Genomic DNA, 18,348 nt, shown 5'->3' with positions numbered 1-18,348 from the left:
CAAAACTGAGGGTGGGTGCTGTCTGTTCTCTGGATAAGTAATGGGGGGGGGCTGGGGGGGCCCACAGTGCAGATTTCTGGAAAGCGGATGTCCAGTACAATGTGATCTCCTGATTTGTCCTTCTGCTTGGGCAGCTTTGTAATCTTACGTTTTATTTTCTGGCAGCCTCCCAAAGTGAAATGTTTGACTAGAATCTGGCATCCCAACATCACGGAGACAGGGGAAATCTGTTTAAGGTAATAAACAATTTTTATAGCTCACTTCTCTTATTCTATTGTCAGAGTTAAATGCCAGTAGATGAAATGGCTATTTCTCGTGTGTATGTAGGAGGAAGAGAAAGAGCCTATATCACTGTCAAATGGCTCCTTCCCAAATGGGAATTACTTCAGCATAAGTATGCATGAAAAGTTTCTCCTGGTTTGCTCAAACTCCACACCAGGCAGTAATGTTTGTAAAACAACAAACAAACAATCCACCCAGACAGAAGCCTGTCTTATGATGCTCTGTAGCTGAACCAACCTGGCTTACGCAGCCACCTCTCTGCCAAGAGATTTGTTTACTTTAAATGCTGTGTTATTTGGATCTTGCTAACTATGAAAGAGCAAGTTCAACCTGCTGCAATAAAAGAAGAGAGGCTACTACATCTTACCAAGCTGAATGTACACAGGCATTTCCCACAGGAAAGGTGCCATTTCACTTTCCTCCCCTAACCTATGCACTGTGAGACACTGATACACACCATATTGCGGCCAGCAAAGGTTGGTGGGTCTCAATCAACTGAAAAGGCCCAGCAGAGGAATAAGTGGGACTGGGCTTAGGCTGGCAGTTGCACTGCATTTGCTGCTACCAAGTGGGCAGGGAATCTCACTGAGGAAGAAAAGAAAAGAAAACATGCAAGCCAGACTAAACAAACAATGAAGAAGAATCAGAGAGGGGATTCAAATGACTTGCACCCAGAACTCACCTTCCTCTCTCGATCTACCCAAATGCATTTCTTGGTCACCTTTCTCTCCCTTAAAAACGCGTGTCCAGGCCACCAAATAGGCAGAGAAGCAATTAGGAAAACCATCCCAATTGCTTCTCCAACACTAAGACAAAAAACGTTTTGGGGTTTTGCAAACCCACTACAGCCTGAAACAGGACGAAGGCTGGCAGAAAATGACCAGGGAACTCATCCCCATCACTTTCTCCAACTACCACACACAAAGTTATGACAAAAGCCCTTTGGGGGATTGCAAGCCCCCCCGCTGCAATGAATCGGTGGGTGGGGATAATATTTCCTTCTCTTCTCCAAAGTGACCAATAGCAGAGCCAAACAGTTGGGAGATGTGGATCCTGGAGGCAGAGGCCCCAGGGCTGAAAGGAGGGCTGACAGCAGAGCAGGGTGGCTGACTTCGCTTGGGCTGCCCATCCACCACCACTGTGGTTTGCAGCGCCACCTGTCTGTGTGGCCAAGTGAACTGCAGCATGACGACATCTTACCGTTTTATATTAGTTAGATTCTTTACCCACCCTTTACCACAGAGGCCCAGGGCTGGTTACTGCAATGTAAAATGCAACATTAAAAACAGATTGAAACAAATTGCAATAACAACCAGTTGATACAAAATTGTGGGAGCAAAATGGACTGATTGAATTAAGAACCTTGATGAAAGACAGAGTAGTCAGAATATATCTCCAAATGATATGAGGTGGGACAAGACCAGCTGCTTACACTATTTGCCAAGTTTTTGTGCAGTCACCTATATGTAGGGGTACACATACACCCAAATGACTTTTCAGCTATTAATATCAAAATTTCTGTCATTCCTTAGGAGGCAGTTGTCTGTGCATTTAATTTGTCTCTTAAATCCTAGAGTAAGCAAAGCACATATGAATTCAGTGTATAATATGTATTTGCATCTTTATTTCAGTTTATTGAGAGAACATTCAATTGATGGCACTGGCTGGGCTCCAACTAGAACATTAAAGGTAGTATTATCTTAAACATACAAATGTGATAATCTTTATCTTTATCAGGTGAAAACTTTCATAAATCAGAAACATTTGTGTCAGTCTTCAGGGCAAATTTTAACAAATTGTTGTTATCTTGATTTGAATGGGGAATACATGCTCTCTAATAAGATTAATTTCTTGCCTCTTCCAATAAATAAATGGGACCTAAATGTGGTTTCATTGTTTATTTTTTAACCCAAGCTGTATTTTTTGTGTTCTATGAAAGTTTTGGTTTCTCTGAGGCATATGCCCCTGTTCACCTATGAAGTGAATGTGAGAGGTTGTCTCGTTAAGGCAAAAGGGAGTATTAGGATAAAGCCTATTCCACCATACGGTCATGCTGGAAATGGTTCGCTTTCCCCACCATAGGCTTTGCCTCATAGATACCTTGAAATTAAATGCTTAAGGGTCGGGTGTTTTGTTTTTTACATTCTTTATGGAAAGCTCAACATTTACTGAACATTTTGTGCTAGAATTCAATATTTTAGCATTTTGCCTTTGGTAAAAAATAAGTAAGAATGTGTTGTTCAACTTCTTTGACTGAATCCACTTCTTTTTCTTTTCAGGATGTTGTTTGGGGATTAAATTCATTATTTACTGTAAGTAACAAGTGCACTGGCTGAGATCTTTTTCAGTTGGACTCATCACACTTACCCTTTGCAAAAGAAAACAGTGCTTACAGCTTCTAGAAGAGATACCATGTGAATTTGTTGCATCAAAGGTGTTGTAGGGCCTGAAATATCATCATCTTATTTATGATTGCATAAGCTTCAGTAAACTAGAGTCTCATTGCATGCACCTGATTAGGTAGACTATACTAAAGCTTATGCCCTAATGAAATTATTTCTCTTCAGCGTGTTACAAGACTCTTTGTAGTCCTTATAAACACCAGGAGCCTACTTCCCCTAGCAAATCACATTGACAAGAAAGTATGTACTCTTCTCAGGCATTTTGGTACCTAAGGTGAACTACAAAATGGTGCCTTCCTCCCTGTTAAAGAAAAAGAGGAATAATGATCCACATCGGGATCTGCTGTCCCGGTGGATCCTGGGTTGACCCCAACTCTTCTGTAAATTTGGCGTTTTAAGTTTATGTTGTGGTTTTATTGGGCTCTCAGTTAACTTCTATGGATGTTACCTTATGTAAACTTCTGGGATGATAAGATATAAACAAATCTGAATCTATGTACTGTTGCGTCTTTAAATTAACATTTCTGTGATCAAACGTTCATGCTATTTTTCTGGAAAGTAAGAGGAAGGATAAATAAGGTCTTAATAGCTTTTTCCCTTTAAAGCATAGCTGTCAACTTTTCCCTTTTTTTAAGGGAAATCCTTTTTGGAATAAGGGAATTTCCCTTTTAAAAAGGGAAACGTTGACAGCTATGCTTTAAAGTTATGTAGTTACAGCATCAGATGGAATATATTTCTGCTCTGCTGTCCAACTTGCAATCTGAAGTAGAGATATATGGTTTATATTTATGTCTTTGACGCTGGGAAATCTAATGATTATAAGGTATTGACAATCTACCAAGAGGAAGAGGAAGTATCATTTTTATTCAATTTTATTAAAGGTTTTCAACATATAATAAAAACCAAACAAAGCTAATATTCAAAAAGAGCAAAATAATAAAAAGGAAAAGAAAAGGGGGGACACACTCTCTCTCTCACACACACAAAATTTTATATTCTTTCAACCTTCTATCTTAATTTTCAGTTCACAAACATAAATCCACATCGTCCCAGCTCCCACCTGGGACAGTTCCCATCTTTATCAGCCTCACACCCTGAGAAAAACCACTCGATTCTGTCTCTCACACAGATCTCTTCTATCATTTTTTTCTCTGTATGTATCTTCGTATCATATTATCATCTCATCTCATACTTACATAATTTAATATTAATCAAAACAAACTATAAAAACTTAAATAATAAGGGGGGAGAGGTACTTCCACCTTCTTTCTGCCAATTATGTACAATGCAGTTGTTTCCAACATTTGGCAGATACACTCCATCGTAACTCCTAGCTGCAGGTGGCATGCAGCTTTCTGCCATCTGCTAATGGTATTTCTTCAAATTTCCTCTGCAGGCCTCCAGCATCGCCAGTTCTGATACTCAATCAGTTCAATATGATGTTTCATTTTAGAATGTCCCAAACTAATATTTCTCCAGTTTCTTATGGGATACTTCTTTTTGTGGATTCCAGAACTTCTCAATAAAATGAGAATTCACATTTATTTGCCTGATGCTTAATCAATGAATCATAACCTCGTGCTTTTCTCTCCTGCTTTTCCAGTTTTTTAATCAATCATCCTTCAGGAGATAGGCAACATTTTCATCTGACTTCTCTTTAAGGACGTTTCGATGTGAGCATTTTTTATTTTTGAATGATTTTCGGCTCATGAGTTTACGACAGGCACTTTCCCCAATAATATTTTTGTATCTCTGTCTCCACACCGCCATCTGCTGGGTTGAATTTATCCTTTCTTTCTGAGTCTTCATAATTCATTAAAAATGGGTCCTCTTGTTTTTCATCCAGACTCATCACCTCCCATTTGTCTCATCTGCATTCCAATGTAAGGTTACCATATTTTTTCAGTGAATCAAGGGGCACTTGTCAACTTCAGTGGATTTTGTATGGGGACTGATTTGTAAATCCAGGGACTGTCCTCGGGAAAGGGAGACGTCTGGTAACCTTATTCCAGTGTCTCTAACCATACTCCAAAATTCCAATTTCAACTGCATTAACTGCTCTTTAAGCATTTATTACAAGAGGCCCAAAATCAGCCTTCATGATCACTGGATTTCTCTTCCAGAGCTGTGATGCAGCTGTAAATTCAGCCACCGTCTCTCATCCACTCAACACAAAGAAACTGCGAGCTTTCAAGTACATAAATGATAGGTTGTAGACAGTTACAGATAGGTAGCCGTGTTGGTCTGCCATAGTCAAAACAAAACAAAAATTTTCCTTCCAGTAGCACCTTAAAGACCAACTAAGTCAGTTCTTGGTATGAGATACACATGTGTGTATCTGAAGAAGTGTGCATGCACACGAAAGCTCATACCAAGAACTGACTTAGTTGGTCTTTAAGGTGCTACTGGAAGGAATTTTTTTTTTTGTTTTTTGTTTAGGTTGTAGACAGTTGAAAAGTCACAGTCTGATCTACATTTTTCAAAGTTATCAGATATTTAGAGCGTCTTGAAGACATTTCCAGCCTGTTACGATATTTTATATTATTTTTGTAGTCCTTAGCAACCTTTATCACTGGGTGCTATTGACAAATAGAGAGTCCAGTTTACTTTTCTTTCCAATCCGTTAAAAATAATTAATGCAATGGAGATGCAAACCCGACGCCCTCATTTCAGGGCGATTATTCGGTGTATGAGCTGCTGTAACTCCTTGTTCTAAGCGCCCCTTCCCTGGAAGTTTCACCTTCCTCCCCATAACAATGGGCGAGTGTCTCTTCAGAACTGAGGCTGGCTTCTCAGGTATTCTGACCACCTCTTATTAACAAATAATTATCCCTGATGGCAGACAAGCTAGCAGTGGATTCCCTTCAGCTTCCTGTGCTCCTCCAGAGGTCTGAAACAGCATCATTTTTAAACTTCCATTGTAAATAATTATGCACCCAGGACCATATTTTCTACATCAAAGTATTCTTTCTACTTCAAAGGCAGACTTTGTGAATTAACTGAATTGTGTGTGTCCTGCCCCAATTTAAGCACATTCTACAGTATAAACTCAGAAGAACCACGAGACATTGGAAAATGTAAGGCCTGACAAGCGGTAGAATCTGCATACTCTGAACTCTTGGCAATTGCCTGTATATGTGCTTTACGAGGATTTATATTTCAAGAAGTATCCACATCTCCCCCCCCCCCGCAAAAAAGTGTAAACAACAGATTGTTTCAGATCACAGGTTCTGAATACTGCTCAGATTGAATAGGCTAATGACCTCTTCCCTCAGGGCTGCTGGTCCAATTAACGTGGGATGCCTTGGGCAGCTTTTATGTAAAAATAAAAATATCAGTTGACCTGATCACATATAGCATGTGCAATTTAGGCCTGAGCTATGTTTTTTAAAGCTAGTATAATATTTTATTTTTGTTTAAAAGACACCACATTTTGGGGATTTTTGTTTAGGGGATTAAAAAAACAACAACCAAGAAAAGCAGAATATTGTAGGTGCAATATACCACTTTCAGCACCAACCACTGCAAAAATAATTGCCAGACAATCTTCTGTTTCCATAGTGATGATTTCTTTCTCCTCCTTCTCACAGTGACTTAATTACTGCATGAGATTGTCAACTCTCAGGCTGCTTTGATTTGAACAAGGTTAAATTTTAGCCTTCTTGCAAAAGAGTAGTAGAGTTTGTTGCAGAGAGAATTTTGGAACTTTGGACCTTATTGTCTAGTAAAACTAGCTAAAATTAGTCATATCTGAGACTGCAATCCTACACACACTTTGAATTAAGCCTCATGGAAATAGTGGAAATCCCATTGAAAGCACTTAAGTCCTATTGCTTTCATAGGATTTATATTTCACTTGTATGCATATCTATTCTGAAGGAATTCATTCAGGTACAAATTTATAGAACTGCAGCCTTATTTTAACTAATTTTAGCTAGATTGGAAGCGTTGCTTTCTCCTATAGGGTAACTTGATTATTGTTTTTATTGAGTGAAAAGTTAATGGATTTATGGACATATTTATTTTGTGGAGACGTAATATTAACATGGTTACTTGCTTGGAACTGAAGTATTGCTCACCCAGTTCTTGGATAACAGCATGTGTGCACATGCACACGCAGACTGCCGAATGGTGAACCTTTGTTGAAATGGAGGAGTGGGTTTGTTTGTAATAAGGCATAGCAACCTGATTCTTAAAGTCTTAAAGTAAAAAATTGCAGTAGGCTTCCCTAAGGGTTTTGGTTTCCCTTTAGGTTCCAGATTTATTTATCTAATTCTTATTCAACTGTTGCTCTGCGCAAAATTCAATCTCTTTGGCTCAGTTAAGTGTCACAGATCACCATGAATGGGCTTTGGACTTACTGCACTCCTTCCTCCCCTTGTACACTTCAATTCTTTTCCTCACTTCCTGGTTTATGTTAACCATAGTTGGCCAGAGTATATGAATTGGGCAAACAATGGTTGTTGCAAACCATAATTCAGCTGCAAAGCAGAGTTCAAAACTTGTTTGAAGCGGGTTTCCAGTGCTATTTTGGAGGCAATGTTAGTGTGGTTAGTCCATTGTTTTTACAGTTGTTGGAAATCTGATCAATAAATTCTGTTGTCCATTCCAACCTTGTAACATTAGTACACCAACAGCAGTCGCCCAAGCTATGATCCCAATACTATAGAATATTGAAAGAGATTTAAAACTTATTTACTGAGCTTTCAGAGGGTAAGAGATCTGCCTCTTCATTTTTCTCTGAGGCTACCAGTACAGCTTTGTGGGGTTTTAAATATATATTTCTGCTGTTGTGACCAGCTACTTTAAACCACTAGGGAAAGTGGTATGAAAGTGAAAGTATTTAAAATAAACAAGTGAGGGAAAGAATTGAGAGTGTAAATGGGATAGAAACAACCCAAGGCACAGCCTGTTAACTTGGTTGTGACATCTGAACCAGGTATTTGCAAACACCTTAATAGTAAAACATTGGTATATAGCCTCTGAATGCTTAGATTTTCAATTTGTATAATGAATTTCCGTATATATAAGAATTTTCGTTAAATTCCATGGATGGGGTTCCAGAGATCTCATTGAGTCAGTCCAAGAGCTTGTACATTCTATATGAGACATCTGACTCTTTTTTTATGACATCAGACCATTATACCACATCATAAACAGTTTGCCGTGTGGTAGAAAGGGTTAGTTTCAAAGTTCATTTGTGTGATAGTTATAGCCAACCATTTTCTTAAATGTCTGGTTTTTTCTCTTCAGGATCTCTTGAATTTTGATGATCCTTTGAATATTGAAGCTGCAGAGCATCATTTACGTGACAAGGTGAGTAGCAGTGTACTAAATATATTATCTTATGAGAATACGGCTCAATTTTCTAATCTCTTGTGTAGCCTTTGACAGGGAATGATTTCTGTGCATCAATATTTAACAAGCATCATTAAAAAAGTATTCAATGGATCTTGGATCTACCTTCTCCACTGCACAATAATATGGCATTAATGTTTGTGCAGGATGCTGGGTCTTCTCTTTCTGCCTGCAAGCCCCTGTGCCCACCCCCCAATAGTGCCAGAGTGTTCGGTGCCCCTCCACAGTGACTGGGAGCAGGAGCAAGGTGCAATGGGTGGGAAGAATTGGGGGGGAGGGGAGGGAGCACCCTACAAGCAGAAGTATATTCAACTTGTGCACTTTCATCTTTCTATCCAAACCACCATGATTATACTGTGAACTCTATAAAGTTTATTGTGTCATTCAGTAAGAACAGTAATGAGTTATAGCCAAAGAGCCATAGGTAGAATCTCATTGCACAAACAATTGTAGAACAATACTGTTGGCCTATGCTGTGGAAATAGATTCTTGGAAAATGGTGAAATATCTGTTTTTGGAAATTTTTAATCATATTACTTTTTTAATCACTTTTAAAAAAATGTAACTTAAATGTAGAAGTTAATGTAAGCCCATGATGTGGCGTATCATATTAAAGCCCATGAAGTTCTGAGGCGATTGATATTTTTAGTTTTGAAATATCTCAATTTTGGGCTGAGCCTTTAAGGTTATTGTTGCCAATTTTGGCCAAAGTTGCCAATTTTTTTAAATTTCAGACCCTCATAACTCAAAAACAGGATGAGATAAAAATGTAAATTTTTAGATTTAAACTTCGTTTTGATCATTAAACAAGTATTCAAAATATTAAGAAAATTGGATTACATGAGGTAAAAAATAATAATGGATCACTTGATACGGAATGACTCTGCACTGCTATCATCAGTACATTCTCTAGCAATTCTTGTGCTTTCCAGAACATTTTTGAGATTGAGTTTCAGTTTCTAGCACTAGACATAAAACTGCCTTTTCACAGTGAAATCCAGCCCAGTGCATAAATGTGCACAGGTGTTCAGGGTTTGGGTATCTCCTTACCATGCTGCTGAGATATTTTGAAGTGGTAATAGTGATTCAGTAGCTGGCATGCACTTTTGCCTTAAGACTAATTTATTGGAATGTCAAGTTTTATCATTAGGACTAGGACCTAGGAGACCAAAGTTGAAATCCCTCACCGAGTTACCTTGGACTGTTCTGTGTGTCTCAGCCTAACCTGCCCCAAAAGGTTATTCTGAAGATGAAATGGGGAGGGAGAGAATCTCCTACAGCTTGTAGGAAAGATGGGACATAAATACATTTTGAAAGTAAGGGCTACAGGTGTGGGTGTAGACAAGATACAACAAAATGTTGCAGTGTAGAGTCCTTCATGTCTTCTTGCACCCCACCCACCTTTCTAAAATAGCCAAAAGAAGTCATAGGTGGAAATAATGGAGAATAAATGTTTTGAAACTATCTAGAGATCTCTGCTGTTGCAGGGACTTAGAAGTAGGTGACAGATCAGGCAATTTAGTAAGATCTGTTGAGTTTCTAGTGTGTCCTTTATAACTGAGTTGCTTTTTTATTTATTTTATAAATTGTTTTTATTGCAGTGGTACCTTGGTTCTCAAACTTAATCCGTTCCAGGAGTCCGTTTGACTCCCGAAACTGTTCGAAAATCCAGGTGTAGCCTCCAATTGGCTGCAGGAGTTTCCTGCACTCAAGCGGAAGCCGCGTTGGACGTTTGACTTCTGAAAAATGTTCGCAAACCAGAGCACTTACTTCCAGGTTTGCAGCGTTCAGGAGCCAATTTGTTTGACAGCTAAGCCGTTCGAGAACCAAGGTACCTCTGTATATTACTTTCCTGACACAAACAAAGCCATTTCCGTTAGCAGAAAGAATTATTCCATACCAACAATATAACCAGCATAATAGAAAACAACAGGTGCAAGCAAGACATGTCTTACATCTTTTCCAAAGCAACAAAAAACACCTTTTGTCAACTGTTCAGGAAGAAAGGCCTACAAATTCAGTTCTGCTACTATAAAGGTTTGCTGTCTAGCCACCACCATGCAAACCTGAACAGTAAGGCTTACTGACTAGTGAGAGCAGACAGTCCTCTTGGCTAGGCTCAACACATTGAAATGTTTAGCCGCAAAAGAGTATTATTTGTTCAGGGTGCATCATCAATTCTTAGACTAGCATTTACCAATGAATAAGCAATACATATCTCATGGCAGGAAAGCAAAAACACTTTTCAGAAGAAGGAGCTGCTATTTTGTGTATAATATGAATACCGCAGATAGCTGAACAGAGGGGAAGGGAAATAGTGTAGCTGCTCTACTGTCTTATTTGTTTGCTCTTGCCCTTCTTAATACTTTTTGTGATCATTGTGATGAATACCTTGAATCAAACTGAGATACCAAAAAAAAGGGTTAATGCTTCCTAGGACCTGTTTGCCACGCTGCACGGCATATTGCTTTTGGCACTGAGCGGAATGTGGGGTCTCCTAGTTTAAGACAACCTGGAAAACTTGTGCTTGCATCTCTAGGAACACCCAGGGTATATCTTGTTGGATTTCAGCTTCAGTATTTTGTGTGTGACGCAAAGTGTACTACTGCTTGGCAATTAATATTTTTGGGGTGGGGAAGAAGGCAGAAGGTTCAGTTCATTACAAATCACAGTTAGTGCTAATGAACAAATTAGGTTGCTTTGCACACCTGACAGTCGAGCACAAAGGGACCATCTGTCCAGTAGCTGTATGAATGTCCCTGTTTTTGATTCACTCACTTAGAACTTGTCACCTTTTCAGGAAGATATGCACAAGCAGCAGCAGCAGCAGCATCTTCGTGAGGGTTTCTGCTGTATTTAAATCACTGTTTTTCTACTAGAAATTCAGATGCAGAACTTAAGAATTGCCAGTTGTTGATGAAAAGCAAAAAAGACTTTTCTGTAATTCACTTTCCACATCTCTAAGGCTTTTCAGTAACTTCACAGTACAGTGTAATCACATCACACACACATTTTACTTGAGTGAATTCAATTACACATACTCGACTCCACTGGTGGCAACGGCTTTCCTGGCACAGTTGCAGCACAGGAGAGGGAGATATTAAGGCAGGAGAGTACAAAGATGCCCGTCTCTCTCAGCTGCAAGACGAGCAGGGAAGCAGAGGCAGCTGGAGAAGAAGAAACCCTAGTTCCATCAGCTACAAAACAAGTGGGGAAGCAACAGAGACAGGCAGAGGAAGAAGAAACCCAGCCTTCAATGCCTGTGGAAGGGAGGAGAGAGGCAAACAGAGATAGATGCAGGCAGAAGAAATTGGAATGGAACTTTCTTTTACAAGAAAGACTTTTCTGGCCAACTGTATGCCCCACCTTCCTATAGCTCTCTATGGAGTAAGGACGCTCTGTTCACTTTCTGGTCTGTTTCTCTGGCTTTCTAGACTTCTTACACAACTGGAGGTATGCTGGGACTATAATGCAGACGTATGCTTTGTAGTGGGTAGAAGGAGGAACGGTCTTCTGTTCTTCGGAGGAGAAGCAGCAATAATTCCCTCCTTCACACGCTAAAAACTACCCCACCACTCAGAACTCAGCACAACATTCTTCCCTTGTTGCTCACCAGAACACAAGCTAAAAAACAAATTTGTGGGAGGGTATCTAGTGAAGACAAGCATCCACAGTGGACACAGAGCCACCAGGAATTAAGACAAGGAGTTGCAGAAAAGAATCCTTGATCTCTGTGGTGGCACAACCTTAAAAGTGCAATTTCAGCAACTAATATTACCAAAGTTTTGGATATCAGTTAATGAAGTGTACTTAGAATTGGCAAGTGAAGCAATCATTCATTCGTTGCCATTTGGTAGCACCTGTCTTTGTGAGCAGGCTTCTCAACAATGGTGACCTTCAAAACAAAAACAAAACCCCAATTTTGTTGTACAAGGTGAGCTGTGGGTTAGCTTTTCACGTATCACCCCCCCCCCACCGGAATTAAATCTGAAATAATGTTTGCTCAGATGTCTCGTTGAAATGGTGAGTCAATCAATCAATCACTGGTTTTCAATAGCTTCTCAGCCTTTTGGCTAAGAAAAAGTGTAAAAATCACTGGTTTTCATTTCATACTAATGCATACTAAAGTAGCACTATGCATGTTGCTTTGTGAATTACTATTTCAATAGAAGTGAAGTGTCTTAGTGGGTGTCGTCAGGCTATTAAGTTATAAATAAAAAATGAATATGTGAAACTAGGTCCCATAATACAAGTTGGGAGTCAGGTGGATCTTGGCTCTGGACCCGTTGAAGACCACTGGAACATACTATTTGCATGCCACCTCATTCTGAGTGGTATGAGATTCCAGGGGTTCCATGCACTTACCAACAGATTCCAGGGGTTCCATGCACTTACCAACTAAGCCAGCTATTAGTTACACAAAGCAAGTGGAATTAACTCTTGATTAGGAAAAAACAGGATCTGCACAGGAGTGCCAGGCCTAATGAGCAGAGCAACTCATCTTCAGTAGCAGAAACTGAAGGTCCCCACCTTCCCACAGCGATTTGAGTCCCCTCCTCTCCAGGGCTTTTCCCAAGCAATCTCTGACTGTGCCTGCAGTTTTTGCTCCTTCTGCTTCTGGGAGACCAGGGAGAGGGGAACTTGTTGTAGCAGGAGGGGCAGACAACCACACCTCTTCACCAGCTGGACTCCTCTCTCTGCCTCTTGGCCTCCTTCCTTTCCTGCTTCAGCTTCTAGTTCCAATTCTGGACTTCTCTCTGCCACAAGCTCTCCCTGCTCACTAAACCCTCTTAACTCTTAAGCTTCCAACACCTCCCAGTCGTCGTCTTCTCCCACCACCAATACCTGGGCTCTGAGCCTTCTTCCCTTTGGGGTTCCCCAGCTGGTTCTTCCTACCATTTTTATGCGTCAAACCAGTCTGTGACAACCCAGGGTTCATGTTTCATTCAGAATGGAACACAGTGGAGCCTGTGGTGTCTTAATGATATATGGTTTACTTACACATATATACAACCTGAGCCTACAGCATCAACATCCCAAGATGACCTTTCTTCCCCCATAGCCACAACCTTTGATTCGAACAGAAATCAAACATCACTCTCTCTGGTTTCCTAATCTTCAGCTTTTCTGCTAGCTTCTAGCTCACACCACTCAACTCTCAACTCTGGCCTTTGGTCCTAACTACCCATGAGTTGAAGGAGGGGGCCCTACCCATTTGCCATCTCGCACAGACCACCTTCCAGCACCGCACCAGGAAGCTCACCTGGCAATTAAAAGAATTAGAAGGGGGCCTGGGCATTCAGTCTTCGCCCCCCCAATCCCTCCTAAATCTACTTTCCATGAAATACGGAAACACAAGCTTCCGATGTATAAAGTTTCATATCTCTCTGCACAATCTAATGTAGTGAGTCATACTATTCTATTTCTTTCCATGTATTGGCAGGCTGAAATGCGTATATTTTCAAGTGCAGATGCTTTCTTTCAGCAAAAATGTTACCAATATTTCTGCAGACAAATCTTTCTCTATTCCTCCCCCCCCCCCACCCTCACTGGTGTAGGAGGATTTCCGATCTAAAGTGGAAGATTACATTAAGCGCTATGCAAGATGATGAAGGGAGAAGGCAGGACCATGGATTGTGTATGCAATGTTGATTGGTAACTTGATAAAACATCAAAAACCTGGAATGTGCTTGTTCTGTATCCATGTTGTTCTGAAGAAGATAACAAGCTTCAAAATAGTTCATGTCAAATGGTGAGTTCACCATCAATACAAGAAGAAAATTGTGTATGTTGGTTGGAGAAAAGGTTGTTTTCTTAACTCTTGACAATGTTTTCTTTTCTGAAATTGTACTGTATATCTGGAATTGAGATATGCTTGAAACTTAGAAGAAATCACTATTAAGATTATTTTCACTCAAAAAATTATTCTTGTCTAGTAAAAATTAATGGTATGTTTACTGGAACACTTAAAAATTGGCAATAAAATTGGTCTTTATAGAACTTTTAAGACGCATAAATATTTGCCTTTGCTGGAACTGAAAAAAAAGTCCTGCACTTGAGCAAAGGTAATTGCATAATTGCATAAAGCCAGTTTATACCTACTGTTGAAGTTCTTATATTTAATTTAACTTTTTAAAATTGCTGCTTTCTCTTCCTTTTTTTGCCTACAGTGTTTTTAGTTTGCATTTATTGTGCAAAGCACTTACTGAACCCAAGGCTGATTCTATGGCCTACATATAAATGCAGTGTATTATTTTTAAAACCCAATATTTTACATGGAGGTGCAATGAAAGGGAAGTGTTTTTTTAAACTATCTTTTTAAATTTTAGATTTTGCTGTGGAAAGTTGATATTTCAGACTATTATATAATAAAGTGACATGAAGTTTCAAGTAATAACTTGGGAGAACTACCCAAAGCTCTAGCACCTAATCCATGAGAGCAACTTACTTCATGCTGCAATTTCATTATCATCACACTCTTGCAAGCCAGCCCTTCTGGGACAAAGGCATACTTTATGAAGAGTGCTTTTAAAGCCTACTTAGCTAGCTAGCTCTATATCAAAGAATGTATATATCAGATTGCAGCATGCCTGTTGGGTGGGAGGGTGCATGTACCTCAGGAACTAGTTCAAAGCAAATGCCACACACAATGTGTGTTTATTATTTTAGCCTACTTCTTCCTGACATGATGATCACAGCTGATACTGTAACTGGCCTGGGAATCAATTGAGAGAGCCATAGTCATCAAATTTTATTTAGGTTTCATACATAAAAGTGAAATGTATTTTGGGTTACTGTGATAAAATACCGCTAAAGCCAGAAATGAATAAATGTTTGTGTAGTTTCATGCATATGTTGTGCAAAACATTTCCTGCCTCAACCGTTACCTGTGCCATATGAAAGAATCCATTTAAATTCATCAGGTGCTTGTGATTTGCCATTATTGTAAAAACTGTAAACTTTGATAATGAAAGCCCTGAAATTGCACCATGATTTTCATAGATTTTATCTTACATTTGGCTGTGCAATTGTTACAATCTAGCCAAAGTTATATGCTTTTAGGTCCCATCGATTTGAATGGGAAATATTTAAACATAAGTTTAACTTTCCTTTTGCCATCAATGATACTTTAAAAGTACTTAACCTTTGGCGGGATTGTACCTAGTGTGTCTTAAAGATCTGTTGCAAAACATATAGTTCCTTAAACTTGCAATGCTGCAACTCAGAACTTGGGTAAATGACCTTTTCTAGTCACTGATGTTGGTGTGCAGAGTTGGGCCTCTGAGAAATTATTCAAAAATATTCCTCTGAATCTATAAAGCAATGTGTAATTTTATTGAAAAGTATGAAAGAGATTATTCCTAATCAGGGCAGTTTTCATAAGAAGCATTTTCCCCTTTCTTAAAAAGAAAATACTGAAACAGCAGGAAAGATAAGAGCCACTGCACATTCATCTTTGTAAGCAGTAACATGAATATAGCCTGGAGGACTGTTTCCCCTGTTAAACATGTATAATGTGGAAATACATTTCTTTAGGTATGATTAAAGTTATCCATAGTTTTACCATCTGCTGATTTGTCCAATAAGTGACCGTCCAATCATGTATCTGGGAGGAACTTTTCACCTTAAGAAAATAACCTAAAATGGGTGCTCAGTAATTCATGCTCTTTGATATTGTATTGGTGTGAGATACTGATTTTGTAAAACAAAAAACCCTGGCCACACTCTGGACCTTGTTTTCTCAACTGGGCAGCAAGAGGGTGACCTGAAAGTAGGGGGATATTGAAATCAGTCCCTTGTCATGGTCAGATCACTTCCTGTTGAGATTCAGGTTTTCAGCACCTTTCCCCCTCCACAGAGGTGGGGAACCTAGGAGGATGGGCCACCCCAAGAGGCTGGTGAATCCAATGGGTTTCTAGGTGGCTCTGGAGTGTTTTCCATCTGATATGATGCACTCCTGTCAAAGCCCTAGCTGACCTCTGGAATATCCAAATGATGTGGGCTGTTGACACGGTCACTCCAGAGCACCCTCTTTCACTTCATGGAGTTCTTTTGGCTCCCTGGTATATCCCAGAGCTTAGGCCAAGGAAACAAGATGGGAGACTGCTGGAACGCAAGTCTAAGAAAACTCCAATGCAATTGAAAACTGGTGAGGGCTCCTCATCAAGCCTACCTAGTGGCAGCAAAGAAGGCTTACTTTGCTGCCTCTATTGCATCCTCATTGTGCCATCCAGCAGAGCTTTTCTGGGTAGTGTGGGGCCTGTTAGTCTGGCATAAAGGAAGTGACAGAACTGACAGTAGTTCGCTGTGACTTCTTTGCAAAGCATTTTGAGGATAAAATCACTTGCATCTGCCAGGACCTTGACTCAAGTGTTTCAGCAGATGAATCTTGAGAGGCGTTCAGCACACTGTCTAGTCGTGTTATCTTAGATGAGTTTAAGTTAGTAAGGACTGAGGATTGGACAGGGTCCTTGGGTAAGCCAGCGTGACCATGTGCTCTGGACCCTTGCCCCTCTTGACTGGTGGCAGCTGGCTGGGCCAGGAAGGTGATTATTGTCTCCCTAGGAGAGGGGATGGTCCCTCCCTTTTCGGAAAATCTTAAGTAATTACCAGCCAGTTGCTAATCTCCCCTTGGGCAAGGTTCTTGAGTGGGTGGTTGTGGACCAGATCCAGGTGCTCTTGGAGGTAACTGATTTTCTAGATCCATTTTAATTGAGTTTTGAGCTCAGTTTTGGCACAGGAACCGCTTTGGTTGCCCTGTAAAATGACCTCTGCCATCAACCATGGTATTCTTCTGGAGCTGCTATCCAAGTTCTGGGTGGGTGGCACTGTTCTGTGGTGGTTCCAGTCATACTTGGATGGTTGTCTCCAGTCCAGAGGGTGTTACTTGGGAAGTACTCTTCGACTTTGTGGAGCCTTCAGTGTGTGATTCCTCATGGTTCAGTTTTATCCCTCATGCTGCTTAACATTTACATGAAACCTCTGAGTGGGGTCTTGGGATATGTTGTCAGCAATAGGGCTTTGCCCCATATTGGATATTGAAATAACATTGTGATAAGTGTTTCAACAAGGCAATATACCATTGAACAAAAGGTGGAAACTTGACAGCTTCCCAGGGGGTAGCTCAGCTGAACTGATTCTTTACAGATACTTTGCACATAATTTGCAGGCACAGTCTCCTACTATGTTTGCTCTCTCCCTCCTAACCAATAAGAAAAGATCCAGCAGCAAAGTAAACAAGGCAAAGTAAATGAATAACTAGACAAAGAACTGGAAAGCATTTCCTCCTCTCACACTCGCCCCCACCAGTGGAAAAAAGATGGGGAAGAGTTTTTGTTTTTATTTTCTGGTGGTGTTTTACATGGTTGGTTCCCCCTAGCTTTCCTCCATATCAAGGGATTGGTGTGATGAGGGCTTTTTGCGTGTCTACTCACAAGCAAGCCCTGCTGAATTCAATGAGGCTTACTCCCAGGAAAGTAGAAGTAAGCTTAATTGAACTCAATGGGGCTTAAGCATGCACAGATTCCACTTAGACCTCTGAGTGGGGAAGCAGATACAACTTTACTAGTAAAGGCCCTCCACCGCAGATAGGTCGTGATATATTGAGGTATTGCGATACTTAGCTGGTGATGTATCGTGATGTGGAAAACCAGACATCGCCCAGCCTTAGTCAGCAATATGCTGATGGAACACCTCTACTCCTTTACATGGACAGATGTGGCAGTGGAAGTGCTGGACCGTTGTCTTGCCTTGGTAGTGGACTGGATGAGATCAGGTATGTCGCTTGGAGGCACGTCTGGATCCCCTGCTATTGCCTGAGGCTCAGGTGACCTCAATGACCTGCAGCTTCAGGAGGTGGCCTGTCTGTGCCACAATCTGAACAGGAGAGCCTGACTTCTGTAGTCTGTGCTCTGGTAACCTCTAGGTTAGATTGCTGCAACATGTTAAACGTGGGGCTGCCTTTGAAGATGGTTTGGAAACTCCACACAATAATTATGTTTTCTGAGAAAAAAGCTGAGTGGTGGTGAAGCTCAGAATTCAAGAGATGGGGATCTTTTATTATGGCAGACAGGTCTAGTTTTTTTATCATAGTCAATTATTTTCTCACAGCAATTTGCAGGAAAAATTGACAACTTTCCCATGCGTATCTATGCCCTCCTGAATGCAAGAAATTGAGAGGTCTCCGTTGTATCTCCAAAAATCCATGGGGCCGGGGGGGGGGGGGACAAAGGCCGATCCCACACTGACAAAATGACCATTGGGATAGCAAGAAAGGTCCTTCTGGGTTGGGGCTGCTCCCAAACTT

The 18,348-nt window shown here is 40.4% G+C and overlaps 1 protein-coding gene across 3 annotated transcripts in view; it reads left to right on the top strand.

Moving 5' to 3' along the window:
* UBE2F (ubiquitin conjugating enzyme E2 F (putative)) overlaps positions 1 to 15,605 on the top strand; it is a 28,481-nt gene extending 12,876 nt beyond the window's left edge. For 2 of the 3 annotated variants that reach the window (XM_083715281.1, XM_083715280.1), the window contains 5 exons: positions 166 to 236; positions 1,914 to 1,971; positions 2,562 to 2,594; positions 7,938 to 8,000; positions 13,601 to 15,605. In XM_083715281.1, coding sequence (XP_083571407.1) covers positions 166 to 236; positions 1,914 to 1,971; positions 2,562 to 2,594; positions 7,938 to 8,000; positions 13,601 to 13,651 — 276 coding nt within the window. In that variant the 3' untranslated portion in view covers positions 13,652 to 15,605. Of the gene's footprint in view, positions 1 to 165; positions 237 to 1,913; positions 1,972 to 2,561; positions 4,894 to 5,123; positions 8,001 to 13,600 lie in introns of all 3 variants that reach the window. The other variant, XR_014558475.1, reaches the window with a different exon arrangement.
* Positions 15,606 to 18,348: the final 2,743 nt, after the last annotated feature.

The sequence above is a fragment of the Podarcis gaigeae genome, assembly GCF_964106915.1.
Source record: "Podarcis gaigeae genome assembly, chromosome: 1".
NCBI lineage: Eukaryota > Metazoa > Chordata > Lepidosauria > Squamata > Lacertidae > Podarcis > Podarcis gaigeae.
This window is presented reverse-complemented; position numbering and strand designations above follow the sequence as displayed.